Source organism: Suncus etruscus, chromosome 7 (genome assembly GCF_024139225.1).
Source record: "Suncus etruscus isolate mSunEtr1 chromosome 7, mSunEtr1.pri.cur, whole genome shotgun sequence".
Classification (NCBI taxonomy): domain Eukaryota; kingdom Metazoa; phylum Chordata; class Mammalia; order Eulipotyphla; family Soricidae; genus Suncus; species Suncus etruscus.
The window spans coordinates 62,004,785-62,023,791 of NC_064854.1; the positions used below are offsets into that span (position 1 = coordinate 62,004,785).

At 56.5% G+C, this 19,007-nt stretch overlaps 1 protein-coding gene across 1 annotated transcript; it reads right to left on the reverse strand.

The window, feature by feature from the left end:
• Nucleotides 1–1,726: 1,726 nt before the first annotated feature.
• On the reverse strand, nucleotides 1,727–13,611 carry LOC126013955 (sodium/potassium-transporting ATPase subunit alpha-2). Its single transcript, XM_049777178.1, has 23 exons — nucleotides 13,509–13,611; nucleotides 11,390–11,491; nucleotides 11,234–11,293; nucleotides 10,638–10,841; nucleotides 10,154–10,267; nucleotides 9,894–10,028; nucleotides 9,453–9,570; nucleotides 8,230–8,498; nucleotides 7,676–7,874; nucleotides 7,111–7,220; nucleotides 6,891–7,025; nucleotides 6,313–6,502; nucleotides 5,964–6,139; nucleotides 5,703–5,839; nucleotides 5,098–5,248; nucleotides 4,848–5,016; nucleotides 4,540–4,694; nucleotides 4,333–4,456; nucleotides 4,007–4,152; nucleotides 3,781–3,911; nucleotides 3,036–3,137; nucleotides 2,867–2,958; nucleotides 1,727–2,255 (listed from the first exon to the last, which is right to left on the reverse strand). The coding sequence occupies exons 1-23, from the start codon at nucleotides 13,518–13,520 to the stop codon at nucleotides 2,227–2,229; spliced, it is 3,060 nt and encodes a 1,019-aa protein (XP_049633135.1). The 5' UTR covers nucleotides 13,521–13,611; the 3' UTR covers nucleotides 1,727–2,226.
• Between the last annotated feature and the right edge of the window lie 5,396 nt (nucleotides 13,612–19,007).

Here is a 19,007-nt window from a genome sequence, read left to right on the forward strand (position 1 = left end):
ATATGATCTCTTGGGCATCCTTGTTAGAATTTAGGGATGCAATTTATTTTCTAAAATATCACAGCATGGGGCCAGGGTGATAGATGACTCAAAGGGCTGAGCATGGTTTTGCATGTAGAAGGTCCAGGGTTTAATCCCTTACATAGGTTCTGAGCATTACTAGCTTTGGCCCTGTCCATCGTTGGCCTGTTCTTCTCACCCAGGACTCAGACTATTGTTGTGGGTCGTGTTCCCACTTGGATCTCTTTTCTGGATGTACATGCCCCCCACCCCATCCTCCTGTGTTCTGTTCTGAGGATGGGCTCAGGAGCATCTGCTGCATTGACCTTCTCTAGCTTTCAGGCATCCATCCCACTTTGCACCTGAGCCTGGGCTTGGTGGCAGGACTTCCACAGACTCCACCTGCTATTCTGTTAGGCCCTCCTGGGTGCAGTCCCAAACTCCTAAAACTCCATATCAGGAAAAGCTGAGTTTGGCTTTAGCTTCTAGACCTGCTCTGTCTTAGAGAGAGAGGGAGAGAGAGAGAGACAGACAGAGACAGAGAAAGACAGAGACAGAGAAAGACAGAAAGTGAGAGAGAGAGGGGAGAGAGAAGCAAGAGGAAAGAGAGAAGAGAGAGAGGAGAGGAGAGAGTGTGTGTGTTTGGAAGATTCCCAGATACCATTGGGAGATTCTCCTTGTACTAACTGTCCCTGAGTCTGTGGAGCCTCTGTTTCCTGTTCTGCTACTGTTTGGCACTAATAGTGGCTTCTCAACAGAGTGTAACACATCTGGCATCTGAGTCTCCCATTTCAGATAAGAGCTGGACCTCTGTCTGTTACGCTGGGGCTGCTCTGGGCATGGTCAGTCATAGCTGAGTCTCTCCTTTTTCCTCCTGTCCTCCCATGTCCCTGCATCCTTCCAATCCCTCCTTCCCCATTCCCCATGAACCTTGGGTCTGCCCAGCCTTCTTTTGGCCCCCATATCAGCACTGGGTCCTTCCTGGTGCTGTAACAAACAGGAAAGCCCTTACTCTCTTTGCTTCCAGAAACTTCTCTCTTTCTGGCGGGATCTCTCCGGAAAGGCCATCTGCTTCTCGAGGGGGCCTCTGGCCCGCCCACGTCCATCCTTTTGGCCTCTCCTCTCCTCCAGCATCTGTGGTTTGGTCCTCCAGCCTCAGGGAAGGAGGCAGGATGTTGGGATTCCCAAGTCACCAAAATGCAACTTTATTGTCTGAGCATAGCAGGGAGTGATAACTAGCAGTGAGCCCCTATTCCTAAATAAATGCGTCTATGCAGCCACCACACCTGCTGCTCTTGGTGCAATGCCCCTCTAGGACCTCAGATTGGTGCCCAGGATGTGGCCAACGGCCAGGCGCCCAAGGGCTCCCTCCAGATTGAAGCTGACAGTCCTTCCTTTCCTGCCCACCTCTGCAGGACACCTGTGCTGGGGGGCAGAGCTTGGAGACATCCCCTGGGAGGAAACCAATTTGTCTTTTTTTTTTTTTTTTTTTTGGTTTTTGGGCCACACCCGGCGGCGCTCAGGGGTTACTCCTGGCTGTCTGCTCAGAAATAGCTCCTGGCAGGCACGGGGGACCATATGGGACACCGGGATTCGAACCAACTACCTTGTGGATCGGCTGCTTGCAAGGCAAACACCGCTGTGCTATATCTCCGGGCCCCCAATTTGTCTTTCTCCCCAGGTATAGAAGGGCCTCTGATCTGGGCTCAAGAGTTCTGGAAACGTCCAAACAGGTACCAATCTGGGCTGAGCTCAGCAGGTCTCCACCTGGAAAAGGGAACTCCCAGAGGGCGGATGACCATGTCCGGCTGGTGCCCTTGGGAGAATCCAGAGCTGTGAGCAGCTCCTCTGTAGACACTGAACATGTCTGGACTCCCCTCCAGTGTTCTTGTCTCTGGCTGCAGACCCCCAGCAGGCCTGAAACTTTGTGGACTCAGGCTTGGCCAGGCCAGGATGCACTGCAGCCTCGGGACTGAAGTGGGTGGAAGGGGATGTATGGGGGAACCCCAGGATTTGGGATTTCTCTGCATCCATCTATTCAGGACAAGGCTGCAGGCTGGGGGCTGGAGGGGCCCTGGTAGAGAGGGGAGGTTGTGGGAAGGGCCCAATCTGGGTATGAGGTCAGCAGGTCAGGGCCAAGCATCTCCCCCTAGGCCTACCCCAAACCTCCCTGTATCCCTCCCACCCCCTTGTCCCATGTCCCTGCAGTTCTCCTCCGTGGGCCACTCAGTAGTACGTCTCCTTCTCCACCCAGCCTGCAGGAGAGATGGGGGTTACAGTGGCCAGAGATGAACCCACAGAGGCTATAGGTTTGGGAGCTGTGGGTGGGCAGAGTGAGGGGGTCTGAGATGCTCTCGGCTACCGTGGTCAGGCCAGAGAGTCCAGACAAAAGCACTTACAGGCTCTATTTTGGTTCTCTATCTCTACTCTCTCTCTCTCTCTCTCTCTCTCTCTCTCTCTCTCTCTCTCTCTCTCTCTCTCTCTCTGTTTCTCCACACCTGGTGATGGTCAGGAGTCACTCCTGGCTCTAAGTTCAGGAATCATTCCTGGCCGCCTCAGGGACAGTCTGGGTTGCTGGGTTGCAAATCAAACACCCTCCCTGCTGTGCCCAAGTCCTTTCTCTCTTTGGAGGACTTAGGGTATCCCTCTTGGCTTGGGGCCTGGTTGTCCTACAGGTAGAGCTATGGTCAATGCCCTGAGTGCCCATCTTTGAGTACTATTGGCCGTGCAGTCAGCACTGCAAAAAATGCCCTGGGCTGCCCGGATTTGAGTAGGACTATGGGGGACCACGTGAGATGCAGGGCCCTGGGCACGGGGAGCATGCACAAAGCCAGTGGGTCCCAGAAAGGGACGAGGGGAACCTTACCTCCCGGGTAACGACGCAGGATGAGTTTTCGGACCTCATCATAGATGAAGATGAGGAGGCTGTAGGGGACTGCGCAGAACCACCATGTGACCCTGTAGGGGGCAGAGGTCAGCTAGGTCCAGAGCAGGGTAGGATTGGACAGGGCAGGGCAGTGCCAGCAGACACTCACTTGAGTGGGTACATGCGCAGAGCCACGCCCATGCCTGGGCAGTAGGACAGGAAAGCTGCCAGTGCCGTCTCTTCTAAGAGCCCGAAGATCAGGATCTTGTTCCTGGAGGGTGGAGGAGGCTCAGCGGGGAGTGGGGGAAATTCCGGGGGCAAGGAAGGGGCCAGAAGCGGTGAGGGGTGGTGCCCATGGCTCTTCCCACACCCCCTGCTTCTCAAGACCCTTGGGAATTGGGCATGACACACTCAACAATCTGCTCCTGGGGGCGGTGCTGGACTCTGAGCATGGCAGTATCCATCTTGCTGCATGGCCAACCTGCACAACTTCCCAACTCCACAGAGTACCCCCATCTATCCCCAGTCTCTCTCAGAGCTCACTCAGTTCCTCCCATCCAGGCCTATTCCTGCCATGCACACCCTCACCCAGTGTCTCCCCCCACACATCGGTGCCCCACACACCCTCACCCATATCCAGTGCCCAGCACACCCTCATCCCTTGTCCTGTACACCCTCGCCCTATGTCCGCACACCCTCATCCTCTGTCATGCCTTGCCCAGTGTCCTGCAGCTCTGCATGCACACCCTCATCCTCTGTCATGCCTTCACCAGTGTCCTTCATGCCTTGACCCAGTGCTGCCTGGGCCTTGCATGTATGTCTCTCCTCCTGGACAGGAGGAAAGGACAGAGGAAGATGGGAGGGGTGGGCTAGTCCAAGGCCTTGGGGGCACTACCTGGGCACCCTGGGCTTACCTCATGCCCTGCTGGAACACAGAGTTGCGGCGCGTCTTGCAGATGATGAGGTCGGCCCATTGCACCACCACGATGCTGGCAAAGAAGGCTGTGTGGCAGGTGAACTCCACCACCTTCCGCTGCTCGTAGGTCTGTGGGCATAGGACCAACATAAACAGGTGCCCCTGTACCCATCCTCCAGCCCTCCTGTTGGTTCTGTCCCGAGGTCACTGTCATTGTCACCCACCCACTCCTGCCCGTAGCTGTCCTCCAGGTCATTGGTGGAGCGGTCATCCCAGTCCAGCCGGATGCCCAGCAGCCGGGACGGCAAGAAGCCATTCTCAGCCAGGATCACGAAGTAGGTGAAGAAGCCGCCCAGTGCCTGGATCATCCCTGGGGAAGAGGGTAAAGAGAAGAGGTAGGGTTGGAGGAGGACCCACATGAGCTGAGCTCCTGAGCCCCTGAGCTGCCTTCCAGGGGGAAGGCAGGAGGGTGGGAGGTTGGGGGGTGTTTCTCTCTGCAGAGGGTGCTACTGAGTCCTCCTGCAGCCACCAGGCAACCTCGGGGACTCACCGATTTGTCCATAGGCCATGGAAATGAGTCGCTCATTCACTAGCTTGTCAGTCTGTGGGTTCCGAGGCTGCCGCTTCATGATGTCACTCTCAGCTGCCTCATAGGCCAAGGAGATGGCCGGGACCTGGGCGAGCAGAGAGTTGCCATCTCAGGCCACGCTCAGAGTCTGCTCTGACCCCCAATTCTTGGCCCCAGCCCTAGCCTCACCATGTCTGTGCCCAGATCAATGCAGAGGATGGTGACGGTGCCAAGTGGCAGTGGGATGTTGGCGATGATGAAGAGCAGGAACGGGGTGATCTCAGGGATGTTGCTGGTCAGCGTGTACGCAATGGACTTCTTTAAATTGTCAAAGATGAGGCGACCTGTGGGGAGGGTATTGCTATGAGGATCCTGGATCCTGGGGTCCAATTGTTTAAAATCCAGTAAAGGAGCCAAGAGCAAATATGGAGGCTTCAGGCATCAATGTCGAGAAGTCAGTTCAGATGTCCCACAAGTCAGTGAACCCCGGACCTTACCCTCTTCCACTCCTGTGACGATGGACGCAAAGTTGTCATCCAGCAAGATCATATCAGCTGCCTGCTTGGACACGTCTGATCCCGAGATGCCCATGGCGATGCCAATGTCGGCTTTTTTCAGTGCAGGGGAGTCGTTCACACCGTCGCCCGTCACGGCCACGATGGCCCCCTGCAAAAGAGTCAGGGGGTGGGGATCAGAGTGGCTCTCTGCACCCTTCCCTCCCTCCTGGGGTGAGCCCCCTGTGCCCACCTGCCGCTGGCAGCCCTCCACGATGATGAGCTTCTGCTGTGGGGACGTGCGGGCAAAGACGATTTCTGTGTGGTTGCGCAGGATCTCGTCCAGCTGCGTGGAGTCCATGTCCTTCAGGTCGGAGCCGTGGACCACACAGGCCTTGGCCTCTCTAATGAGCAGGTGCTAGTCAGGACCAGGCCCCGCCTCTGGCCTCTGAGACTCCGCCTCCTGTGTGGTCCAGCCCCGCCTCCTGCCACCTCGGGCTCCACCTCCTTCAAGCTGTGGGCCACCTCCTGCATCCTGGGGCTCCGCCTCCTACGAGCTCAGAGTTCTGCCTCTTGCCTTCTGGGGTTCCACCTCCTGCCAACTGAGGGCCCACTTCCTTACTACTCAGCCCCATTTATTGCCTCTGGACCTCCTGTTAGCTTTGGGCTCCACCTCTTGTCTGCTAAGGTCCTGACAGCTCATGGCCCCACTTCCTGCTCAACACCACCTTTTGTGTCTTTGTCTCCTCCATCTCAGGCCCTACCCCTTCCAGCAAAGGCCTCGCTCCCACCTACTTGGACCCCAATCCACTGTAAGACCATATGCTGAGTGGACTGGGCAGAGCTGCTGGGCCTCACCTGGGGTTAACCTGGCTCACAGGGATGTTGAGCCTGGCCGCAATGTCCTCCACTGTCTCGTTGCCCTCGGAGATGATGCCCACACCTTTGGCAATGGCCTTGGCTGTGATGGGGTGGTCACCAGTCACCATGATCACCTGGGTGAGTAGACAGCAGGGAAGCAGTATGGTGACTGCATCAGCAGGAAGGACTGACCCTGCCTTCCCATGCTTTGCCCTAGGCATGTGAGGCAGAGGCCAGTAGGCATGCCGAGAGCCCTACCTTGATGCCTGCACTGCGACATTTGCCCACAGCATCGGGCACGGCTGCCCGGGGAGGGTCGATCATGGACATGAGGCCCACAAAGCACAACTTCTCTGTGGGGAAGTTAAGCTCATCTGTGTCAAACTTGAAGCCCCGAGGGAACTTTCCAGAAGGTAGGTTCAACATGCAGAACCCTGAGGGGTACAAGGTTAGGGCAGGTGGGACTCTTAGATTCTGCCTGAGCCAGCCCTGCACCCCCTTCCCCACCCAGCCTAGAACCCTTTCCCCAACCTTCCTCCTCCAACACTCTCCCCTCAGGCCTGCACCTCTACCCCACCCAGCTCTGCACCCAACACACTGCCCTCACCCAGCACACGCTCGCCCAGGCCGCCCAGCTCCATATAAGCATTCTGGAAGGCATCCTGCATCTCCTTGTCCAGGGGCAGTTCTTTGCCCTGGACCAGGATGGTGGAGCATCGGTCCAGGATGCGCTCTGGGGCACCCTTCATCACCAGCACGTAGCTCTGGGGGCTGTCTTCACGCTCGTGGATGGACAGCTGCAGAAAGCCAGCAGGGAGAGAGGGGGTCAGCAGCGCAGGAGTTAGCACAAAGAGCAGGTGCTAGGAGCCACCTGCACGGAGTGAATGACTGTGGTCAGAAAGGACTACAGACACCCAGCTTATCGCTGAGGTCCCTTCTGGGTACTGCTACTGTCAGCACTGAGAGATGGGTGAGTATGGATTTGAGGACTCCCCAAAGCTGGCCCTCAGGCTTTCTTTCCCACAGACTGAAGGACCCTCCCCAGGAGAGCATGGATATGGGGAACTGGTGAGAAAAACCAGGAGCAAGGGCAGCAGGCAAGGCAACCCACACGATGGGTCCCCTGCTGCCCCCAGTGGGCATTGTCCCTCCTGTGCTCTCTCTGCCCAGTCCTGCACCCCAGACCTGGTACTTATTGGTGGAGTTGAAGGGGATCTCGGCCACTTTGGGGTTCCGCTCCCTCATTTTGCGCACAGAGCCGCAGGAGAGCTCAATGCACTTGAGCAGCGCAGACTCGGAAGCATCGCCGGCTGTGTCTCGCTGGAGAGGAATCAGCGGTCAGTGGGAGGCCAGCAGTCCCCAGGGGGAGGAGGTCGGAAAGCAGCATAGAGCCCCTGGCACCTACTTTGGACACAGAGATGTTCTCCTGGCCTGCCTTGAAGACAGCACGGTTGCAGAGCCCCGCAATGCGGGACAGGGCAGTCCAAGTGGGTGAGCGCTTGTCAAAGGTGGCCCCTGGGAGCACATGAAAGAGAGGCGCATCTGGAGCTGACCCCGGCCCCTACCCTTGTTCCCTCCTTCCTGCTCTCTAGCCAAGCCCGACCACGCCCCTGTTGGCTAGCCACACCCCCACAACATGGCCCCTCCTTTCTGGTCTCTAGTCACACTCCGCCCCTGATCTCTGGACATGGTCCCTACTCTTTGACTCCTCCTCCAGATCCCTGTCCCCCGCTTCTGGCCTTGACCCCACCCTCAGCATCTGAGGCTCCACCCCTGCTCTCTTCCACACTGCAATGCTCAGGGGTCACTCCTGGCTCTGCACTCAGTAATCACTCCTGGCAGGCTCCAGCACCCTATGGGATACCAAGGATCAACCTGGGTTGCTCACTTGCCAGGCAAATTCCCTCCCCCTTCCCGATGTGCTATTGCTCTGGCTCCTCCACACCATGTTCCTGGCCAGGTTCTCTCACCCGACTGGTCCTCCGTCGTATCAGCCTCATGGATCTGGTTGTCGAACCACATGTGAGCCACGGTCATGCGGTTCTGGGTGAGGGTGCCCGTCTTGTCAGAGCAGATGGTGGACGTGGAGCCCAGAGTCTCCACCGCCTCCAGGTTCTTCACCAGGCAGTTCTTTCGGGCCATGCGCTTGGCGGTCAGTGTCAGACACACCTGGGTGGTTAGAGGGATACTCCTCTGATGCCCCCTGACCATGGACCATCTATCTCCATTGGTCATCCAAGCCTCGTGGGTTCCCAGTGCTCATGAGATGCTGAGCTAAAGCTGTAGGGGTACTAGGTGAGTTGTCCAGCAGAAAGGGATCCTGCTGATCAGGTTCCTGCCCAATTGGGACATTGGCCAGATCCCAGGAGCACCTGAGCCACTGGGAAACAAGGCAAAGAGCAGGGGCCAGAGAACCAGAGGTGGAGGACACTGCAAGGGACAGGCCAGAGCAAGAATGTGTCCTGTGGCTGGACAACAGACTCTGGGGGTCTGTCCCAGCCTGGACTTGAGGCCTGGTACTCACGGTGACTGTGGCCAGGAGTCCTTCAGGCACATTGGCCACAATGATGCCAATAAGGAAGATAACGGCCTCCAGCCAACTGTAGCCAAGAATGAGGGAGAGGATGAAGAAGGAGACGCCCAGGAAGACGGCCACACCAGTGATGAGCTGGATGAAGTGCTCAATCTCCATGGCAATGGGTGTCCTGCCCACCTCCAGGCCTGAAGCCAGCGTGGCGATGCGACCCATTACTGTGCGGTCACCTGTGGCAACCACAATGCCCCTGGCAGTACCTGCAATGTAGTGAAATGAGGTTGGCTCTGGGCTCTGGGGTGAGAATCCTCCTGGGCTTCCTCTGAGAGGAAGGAGGGGGGAGGACAGAGACTTCCCTCAACCTTGCTTTGGGACTCACAGGTTCTCCAATGACCCCTACCCTAAATCCAAGCAAACTAGTCAGGCTTGCAGGGGTATTTCAGTCATACTATCTTCTGCTATGACTTCCCACGTCAATGACATGTACAGGAAGCACTGAGCAAGCACACATATATTCTATATCTATATGCCCAACATGTGTTATGCATGTACATGTGTTCCCGTTCAAGCATAAGTACATGAGTATGGGTGTGCCAGAGTTCTGGGTACCCCTTGTGCATATGTCCATATACGTGCAACATGTAACACATATTTCAGAGTCATATGGGCAGCATGGTTTGTGCATGAATGCAAACACATGCTCACATGTGAGCATGCCCAAGCATGTGTTTGTGCATGTGTGTGCACACTGTCATATATATGTGAGGATGTGCTTGTGTGTCTGTGCAAGTGTTCTTGTACACTTGGTGTGTGCTTGCATGTGCTGAGTCCACTGGGATACCTGTGCATGAATGTGTACGTGAATGTGTGTCTGTGGGTGTGAGTATGCATGTGTGTACATGACAGTATACATGAGTGCAAATAACATGTGCACATATGTGTGCACGGCTATGTACATGAGTGTGTGCACAAGCTGCATGTGTGCATGAGTGTGTGACTGCATATATAGTGTACATGTATATGCATACATGACTGTGTTCATGAGTGTGCATGTGTGTGCAGCAACACCTGAAGATGTGCAATTGCCCAGCGGGTAGCATAAAGCTTGGCAAGGCTTCCCCGGGGGCAGGTCCAAGTCCCCAGCCCCTGGCACCCCAGAGCCACACAGACCAAAAGGAACAGGTAACCTCTGGGTACCTCCTAGCCCCACGCACCTTCCACGCAGTTGGTGGAGAAGAAGCAGATGTTGCGGGTCTCCAGAGGGTTCTCATGCGTGAACTCGGGAGAACGGGTCTGGGGTTCTGACTCGCCTGTCAGGGATGAGTTGTCCACCTGGGGGTGGTGTTTGATGAGAGTCAGTTACACAGCCAAAGCTATCCTGGCCCTGCCACTCTCTCAGTGTGTCCCTTTGCTCTAGCCCTACCAGTCCACAGGTTCCTGTCTAGCCTAAACCCTATGCCAGGTAGTGAGGTTGCAGCTGAATTTTCACACACACACACACACACACACACAGCCCAGTCCTGTGTAGGAACACCCAGACTTCAGACCTCTGTAGAGATACGGAGCAGGGGTGAGAGAGACCAGGGGGCACTGGAGCACACAGTACATACAGATAGGGGAACCCCAAAGACACCCGAGACCCTGCGGTCCCTCACCTTGCAGCCATGGGAAGAGATAATGCGGAGGTCAGCAGGGACTCGGTCTCCACCCTTCACCTCCACCAGATCGCCCACCACCACTTCCTCTGCGTTGATTTGCATCTTCTCTCCCTCCCGCACCACCAGCGCTTGCTGCAGAGAGGAGCAGAGACCTAGGTCCTTGCAGAGAGGATGGCCTTGCCCTCCACCCCCTAAAAGACCAGCTGAGGGAAAGAGGGGTCTTGGACTCCCTCCATAGCCCACAGCCCCAGTCATACTTGTGGCACCATGTTCTTGAATGAGTCCATGATCTTGGAGCTCTTGGCCTCCTGGTAGTAGGAGAAGCAGCCAGTGACGATGACTACGGCAGCCAGCACTACGCCCAGGTACAGCTGGGAATAAGGAGATGTACTTGCACCCAGTGTTCCCACCCACAGGGTGGCAGTGCACTCACCAGGCAGGGTCATTGGGAATGCTGCACCACCTCAACCTTTACACCCAGCTCTTGGGTATTGGGGATCTGAGGATGCTCCAGCCAGCACTGCCAGTACCGGGCACCGGACAAGCCCAGGGCAATGAGGGGAAGAATGGGGCTTACTTATTTGCAAGGATCAGGACATGAAGTGCATGTGTGCAGCCAGTGCACATATATAACCACATGTGTCATGGCATGAAGGCATACATGTGTACAGTTATGACCATGTGCTGTGTGTTCAGATATCCACCATGCATGTGTATATGCACATGGTACAGCCCACTTACATTGTCGTTCGAGGGCTCGTCCTCCATGGCGGCCTGGATGCCGTAGGCTAGGAAACAGAGGATGGCGCCAATCCACAGCAGGATGGAGAAGCCACCAAAGAGCTGACGGCAGAACTTCACCCACTCGGGGGTGGTGGGTGGCGGTGTGAGGGCGTTGGGCCCATCCCGAGCCAGGATTTCCTGTGCACGTTGGTTTGTGAGACCCTGGAAGAGAGTGGGGAGAGGAGCACTTTGGCAGTGCAGGTAGAGGGAACACTTGGGGCAAAGGGCATCATGGTGGGAGATGAGGAATGAGCATGGGGGTAGACCCAGGAGGAGGAGAAGAGAGGAGAGAAAGGAGAGAAGAAGGGAGGGGAGGGGAGGAGAGAAGAACAGAAAGAATGAGCAATCCTTGCAGATGAGCAAGCCCTGTCCTTCCCTTCATTACCCTGTGGTCCTATCTGGACCCCAGGTACTGGCAGTACCAGCTGGAGCATCCTCAGAGCCCCATGACCCAGGAGCTGGGCATGGAAGTTGAAGGAGGCGGTAGCATACCCTGACGCTCCTGCCTCTTCCCCTCACCTCACTCTGCTCAGCCCCAACAGCACCTCACCCACCTTGGACAGGTCCACTTGGTATTTGCGGCCCAGCTCATCCAGGGACAGCTTGTGGTCGTCCTGCAGACAGGAAAGGAATAGGTGGGCAAGGACCCCTCCTCATTGGGGCAGGGGAAGACCCAGGGTGTAGGCAGTGCAGGTGACCCTCAGCCTCACCATCACCACTTCCTTCTTCAGCTCATCCAGCTCCTTCTCCTTTTGTTTCTTCTTCCCACCACCATTCTCTGCCGTGGTGGCGGGTGAGTACTCACGTCCAGCCTGAGGGAGGAAGGAGTGTTTGGGGCTTGAGGTAAGCCCACCCTGCATACCCCTGCAGGAGCACGAGGAGGCCGTGAAAAGGGAGAGAATTCCCAGGCAGTGTCTGTGTATGGAGAATTGGGGCTTTGTTCTCCAAGGTCTGGCAGAGCTGGGCAAGAGCTGGGCTTTGGGGTGATGAGGATCAAGCGCCCTGGGGGGCTCATAGTCCACTCTGCCACGTTCTACCCTCATCCCTGAGTGGACTAGAGGGACCCTCTGTTGTTGGATGGTGTAACAACTCCTGAGCCAAAGCCAAGCTTGCAGGCTGGTTGTCCTATCTAGAACAAGGCAGTAGGGGACAGGATACGGTGCCTTGGGCTGAGGGTGGTCAGAGGCCACATCTAAGGGGCCTCTGGGCTCAGCGCCTGGAGGAAGGGGCGGCCCGAACTCTGGGGCCTGTTCCCACAGCAGTGGCCACTGAGCTGTGGCCCCCACTCCCGCCACAGACACCCCATCCTGTCCTGGCAGGGTCCCTGGTGTTGCACTGCAGCCAGGAGCCAGCAGAGACTCAGGATCCGGGAGAAGGAGGAAGCTGGATCTACTGCACCCCGCGGGGGGGGGGGGGCGGTTAGGCTGGAGAACAGAGACCTCTTTTCTGGGGCATCGGGGCTGGTGAGTCTGGAATCCAGCCACCACTACCCCCAAACAGCTGCAGCAGTTTGGGTACCCCCCACTGCTCCTCTATCCCTTACTCCCACGCTGGACTTCCATCCCCTGCACAGTGAGGGGAGAAGGAGACCTGGTGAAAAGCTGGGGGCTCTGCTTCTTGGGGGCTTTGAATTGGGACTAAAAACCCTCAACCAGAGACTGGAGCAAAAGCACAGCAGGGAGGATGTTTGCCTTGCATGAGGGCATTAATTCCTGGCGTTAACCCGTGGTGGCACTCAGGGGTTACTCCAGTCTCAGGGAGTCTAGGCTCGGGGGAACGTATGGGATGCCAGGGATTGAACCTGGGTCAGCCACGTACAAGGTGAACACCCTAACCACTGTGCTATCACTCCAACCCTCCCCCAAGCTGGATTTCACCTGCCCCAATGGAAGGGACCCACACTGTTCCCATCATTCTGGCTCTGGGGACATAAGAATGACTTCAAGAAAAGGGGCCCCACAGAACACACCTCCCTACATAAGGGGACACCCACACAGGAGGGTTCCTAGTCATCTGTCTCACATACTCAAAGCTCAGTGCTCTGTGGTTGAAACAGACACTGGTGGGGCTCAGCCAGGCACACACGCATGTGCACACACAAACACACTCACAAACGCACATATGGACACACGTGCACAAACACAGAGGCATACACAGTCTAAATGGGTACACACAAATACACACCAACAAATATACACACAAACATGCACACACATACGTACAAACACACACAGACACACACACATGTGTGCACCAGGCTACACGCCGACACCCTCACAGGTCCTTTGTACACATTCCAGCTTTATTTATAGCTCCTGTTTCTCCAGGACCCAGTGTCCAAGCCCGGGCCACCTCAGCTGCTAAAGGCGGTGCAGTGACACATCTTTGCCTGCTTCCCACCCTTCCCGAGTGTCCCTCAGACCCCTATTTCTTCAGCCCCCGCCCCTGTGCTCCCCATATGGAAAGCAGAGGGCACCAGCCCAACTCATTCCTTTACTCTGTATGGGGATCTGGTGGGGTACTTGATGCCAACAGAAGTGTCTGTTAATCTTTTCTTGGCCGTGCTCTAGTCACCTCTGTGGAAAGTCTGGGAGCCTTTAGTCAGCAGACCTGGGAGTGAGGTAGTGGAACCCCTAACTCGGCACCCAGCCCTCTGAGGCCTTAGCTAGAACTCAGAGGGATCCACAAATAGGCTGTTGGGGAGGACGGGCCTGGATGCAGATGAGGGTGGTGGGGACATGGACACAGGTATTCTGGATGCCCACCACCCTGCTGGCTCCATTGCTCACCCCTGCACACCCCGAAACCTGCCCTCTCGCCCCTACTCACCCCGCGACCCATCTTGGGGCAGAGTGATGGGACTGGACACAGGACAGGAACCCAAAGCACAGAGCCTACACACCAGCCGGGATGAGTGGACAGGCAGAGGGACAGAGAGCAGGGAGAAAGGGGGAGCTTTAAATAGGCCCCTTGCCCCTCCTCCGCCTCCTTGGAAAGAAGCATTTGTTGAAACTAGAGCCCGGACTCCTCCCCTTGGCCCCTTAACCACTGTCCTCCACCTTGGCTTTCTGCCACCCTGCAGCAGCAGGGGGGGTGAAAGGGGGTCCCTGACTGATCCCACTTGCAGAGGCTGGCTGGAGAGGCAAGGGGTGCAGGGAGAAATTGAGGCTCACAGGTCCCGAAAGAGAGGGAACAGTTTGAGCTCATCAAACAGAATCAGCACGGAGTCTGTAGCCCGCTAAGAGATGGGACCTCCGAGTAATATCCAAGATCCCTCTTAGGACCCTTCTCAGGACTGTAAGGATGAGATCCCTGACCTGGAAGTGCTGGGAGTCAGCCTTGAATCATCTCAGCCAGGCATCCCCCAGAGCGGTACTATGTGGAGGACACATTTCCTGTCCCTGTCCCTGTGGAAGGCTCAGGGCTGGGTTGTGAAAGGTAGTTTGGGAGGCATCACCTGTGACTGTACGGGTACAACCAGAGTTGCAGGTGGAGAGCTGGGAGGGACCCCTCCGTGGACACGGGTCGGGCCTGTGGGGACTGTACCACTGGTCTGGGGTAGGGGGTGTCTGTTTGTAAGTATACCAGGTGGAAGTAGAACTCAGAGAGAGCTAGGTTGGGTGATCTTGGTCTTTTTAATGAGTCCTTTCAAGGGGCTCAGTGAGAAACCTGCCTCTGGGCTTGGGGGCCTCCATTTCTCTGGGTCTCAAAGATGGAGTGAAGAATCCCCCAATGGGTGGGGTGACCAGCAGCAGGCCAGTGGAGGCTCCCCCAGCCAGGGTCAGGCCTGCAGTGTTTTGTGTGGCTCTGGGCACAGGGCAGGCGCCCAAATTCCCGGCATAGCTGCCCCCTCCACTGGCTGCCGTGGGATTTTCCATGATGGCACGGAGGTCACCAAGGCCTGCCGCCTCCTCCCAGGCACAGCAAGAAGGCGAGGGCAAGGGGCTGGGGGGTCAGCTCTGGAGGGAGCAGGGCAGGCAAGGTATTGGGGTGGGGACAGGTGCAGGCTCAGCAGCACCTGTTGCTCAGCCCTGGATGCATGGGTACAGGATGCATCCTGGCGGGATGGGCCTTCCACCCAGAAGGTTCTGAGCTTTATGTCCCGGCCTTACAGTAGTCACAGCCCCAGTTCCCCCACAGCCAGGCCTGTCTACAAGGTCGTTGTCCACCTTATGGCAGGTAGCCACAAATTGGCATTGGGCTCGCATAATGCCAAGGTCACTGGGCTCATGAACAGAAGCACAGAGCAGAGATAGAGGCTGGCACAGTCTGTGTATGAGAGAATGATTAGGTGTGAGTGTGACTGAGAGTGACTATTATGTGAGGCGGTGGAAGAGATGTATGGGTGTGAATGAGTGTATGAGTATGGCTATTGTGAGTTTGTGGGAGAGATGTGTCTAAGTGTGAATGAATGTGTATGTATGGGAGAGATGCACGAATAATGTCTGTGAGTGTGAGTGATGGAGTTTGTGACAGAAGTGTATGAGTGAATGAGTGAGTGCGAGTGTGTTGACCTGAGCTGTGCAGGCCTGCAGCCTGAGCCCCACTGCAGGGCCGTGGGAGCAGGACAGCAGCTGCAGATGCCTCTCAAGGTCTCCAAGAAACAGTTTTGTTTCCTAAGTGACGCCTCGGGGGCGGCCAGACTTGAAGGTTGTTTCAAGATCATGAGGGGGAGGGGCAGGAAGAGCCGAAGGCCTGGCCCCACACTGTCCCCCGCCTTGTCCCACTTCTCTGCCTGTTGGGGTGGCTGCCGGCCAGTCCCACCCCCTCCCTCCTTTGCCTGCCACCCTGGGCCTTGCTCTGGGCGCCCCCTCCTCCCCACTTCCGGGCTTTCTGGGTGACACCATAAACCAGCAGGGACAGTCAGTCTGGCATAGCCAGGACAAGGGTAGGAAAGGCGGCCCTGGGCCGGCCATCCCACATGGAAGGGTCCCATCCCACCCTCTGTTGCCTCAGTTTTCCCTGGCTGCAGGGTGTGCAGCTTCACCCCAGCCCTCTCTGTCTTGTCTGGCATCTCTCCGGGTCCTTCACAGGCCCTTTGGGACACCCCGTGCTTGCTCACGGACCTGTACCACTCGCCCACTCAGGACTTAGCCCTTCCATTCCTCTCCTAACTTCCTCCCATTTGGTCTTAAGGGGCAATTCCTACAAGGGGGCTGGAGATCCTGAATAAGCCCTTCTGCTGTGTTGCCTGCACCATAAACAGAGCTTTGAGGCCTTCAAAGTTCTTACCGGTCCCTCCTCTGCCTAGCTCAGCTTGGGGACCCCTGTGGAGAGCAGAGTTGAGGGGTGCAGGCCAGGTGCGCCCGCCCCACTGGCTGCTGACCACAGGCATGAGGCCGATGGCCGGAATGTCCGTTTGTGTAGGCGTGAGGAGGGCGGGGTCCCCTGGGGGGTCTCTGGGGTGGCCCCAGCACTCCTGAGCCTGCAGATTTACAAAGGCTCTTTCCGGAGGAGTTGTTGGGGTTTGTGGGAGAGTTTGGGGAGGAGGGGGTTAAGGGCCTGGCTGAGCCAGGTTAGAGGCCACAGCTGGGCCTCTGATTCCATCTGGGTGGGGAGGAAGCCCCCCCCCCCCAACCCCCTGAGGCAGGTTTGCTTTGGCTAAAGATGTGACCCTGTCCCTGGCCCAGACCACCTCGCCTCCTGCCTCCTCCTGTGGGGCAGCAGCTCTCCCCTTCCTCCCCTGCTGGCTCCTAGCTGGCCTGGACATAGCTCAGTGAGCCGCTTTGGCACTTAGAGCACCCTGAAACATGGCTCCAGCCTCTCCAGCCCTTGGGGGCCGCTGCTCCAGGCTGCTTTAGACCCCAAGCCCGGTGTTCAAGCAGTTGAACACTGAAAGGCACTTAGGTTTGCAGCAGACTTGGCTGATGCTGAGGTCACTAGGCCCGATCCAGGCATGGAGGAGCATAAGCTCACAACTCCCCAACCTGGCCTGCACATGGTCACCCATTTCTTGGGTGACCGGGCAATGCCCACTCCCAGCCCCTCACTACTGTGAGCCCAGTTGGAGGACCAGGAGGTTAAAGGGGGATCAGGGTAGGCTAGAGGTGGTGTCATCCCTAGGGTGTGGGGATAAGTGTGGGGTCCTCAATTGAGTCTAGTTCTCAGGAATGTTTGTCCCAAACAGAGATCACAGCCTGGCAGGGAATGGGGTCCTGTTGCTGTCAGACCTTCTCCCTAGGCAGCCCTCTGCACCCTCCCCGTTTGTCCCCCATCTGTAGTTCTGCACGGTCACCCCTGGGCTGTATTTCCTTCTGCAGACCAACCCCACAAGGTGGCTGGCACACAGCAACATGAATCCTGTCCCTATAGTGGAAATCCATCTCCTTCCTTCCCTCACATTATGGTTCCCTTCTCTCCAAAATGTCACTACCAAGGAGCCCTGAGAACTCCACAGGGCCCAAGCGTGGAGAGCCGTGTGGGGTGACCTGAAATGACATGTTTCCAAGTGTGGGGATATGGTGTGGGGGTACAGAAAGGCCCTCATCTGGCCTGGCCCAGTCCTGCACAAGCTGCTCCCTCTTGTCCCCCCACTCCCGCCCCCCTATGTCTCTGTTTTTGTCGAATCTTTATTTATGGTTGTTTTCCCTTCCTGTTCCCAGTAGAGAACCTCTGGAAACATTCCACACTTGTTTCCTTTGGACCAGGAAAGAGGGACGCATCCGCCGTGGGGTGTCTGGCTCCAGCAGTGCCCAGGTGTGGGTGCATGAGGCAAGGGGGGCTAAGCACTGCGTTACAGGCAGTTGCATGGCACTCCATGCCTTTCCTGGGCCTCCTGCATCCGGTGCTCAGCTCAGGCATGAGTGAAGAGCCAGACCCCTTCCACTGAGCACTGAGGGGCTGCAGCTCGGCTCTGGGTGTCATGGAAGCCGTCCTGCCATCTTGTATCCCACCACACACACATATGTGTACAGAGGCCTGAGCACTCTGACTTGCCCACAATCACATAACACAGGCACATGTACATGTTCACACAGGTCATGCTACACCACAGGTCATAGCACTTGCATGTAAACATGAGCATGTAGTCACACCACAGAGAAGCACGCTGTGAGCACACATGTGCACATAACCACATATGCACAACTAACTTGTGCGTATTTGCATACATAAGAATGTGTATACCAGTGTAGGCATGTGTGTGGTAGGCTGTGTGCACATGTGTGGGTGTGCAGGGTATATGTGTGTGTCTGATGGACGTGCATGCATTGTAGGATTATGTGAACATGCATGTGTTGCATGTGTATACATGTGTTTATGTGTGTGGTAAATGTGCACTTGTGTATGCATGGTGTACATTGTGTGGTAGGTGTGCACATGTGTGTGGTGGGCTTGCACACACACAAGTGGTAGGTGTGTGTATAGATGTGCACATATGTGCTAGGCATATATGTCAATGTGTGCATGTGTGGTGGGAATGTGTACGTGTGTAGTAGGTATGTGCACATGTGTGCAAGCTGTACATCATGTGGTAGGTATGTGTGCATGGGGAGGGCTGTGTTCATGAGTAGACGTGCATATACAGAGCTTGCATGAGCAGGGTGCGTAGGTGGACTGCAGGGGACAAAGGTGGGGGAATTCAATGCTTGGCTGTCTGGGTGATCCTCGGTAAGCTTTGGCTCTGGAGCCCTGCTGAGGACAGGAGCAGAGAGCCTGGGGACAAGCAGGGGCTTGGGGCACTGCATGTGGGATGCTGAGCATGGAGCAAAAGACAGCTCAGCCAGGGTGCAGGAAATGTCAAGAAGCCACAGCCAGTCGAACAAGTTGGAAAGTGACCTCTTAGGACCTCCCTTGCTCAACCTCTGTGACTCAGGCAGCACCTGCTGGCTCCTTAGCCACAGCCACCACTGCAGCTGCTGTCTAGACGAGCCAGTACCTTAGCCAGCATCAACCTCCCCCACCCCACATCCCCTCCTCCAGCTGCTCTGGGAGTGGCATGGCACTGAGGTAGGCTCAGTCCCTGGCACCCTGTAAACAGCTTTGGGTCCCCAGAGAAGAGGGCATGACCTGAAGGGAAGGGACCTAACAATAGGGAATGGCCTGGCAGGATGTTAGGGGGCCTGGGAACCCTTAAGCACAGGCTAGGAGGCTGGTGGGAGGAGCTTCTGCCTCAGAGGGTGGGTGCTGGGTGCTTTGTGTGGGTGTCCTCTGGCTCCAGGATGGAGCAGAAAGGGCAGTGCCTACCCTGGGCAGTGCTACGTGCACAGGCCACAGAGCACTGTGAGTCCCCATGTGCCCCTGGGTCACTGTCTATTTCTGTGCTCTGTCTCTGTGTATGTCTGTGTGTACCTGGGTCATTGTTTTTGTATTTTTGTGTGCTTGTGTATT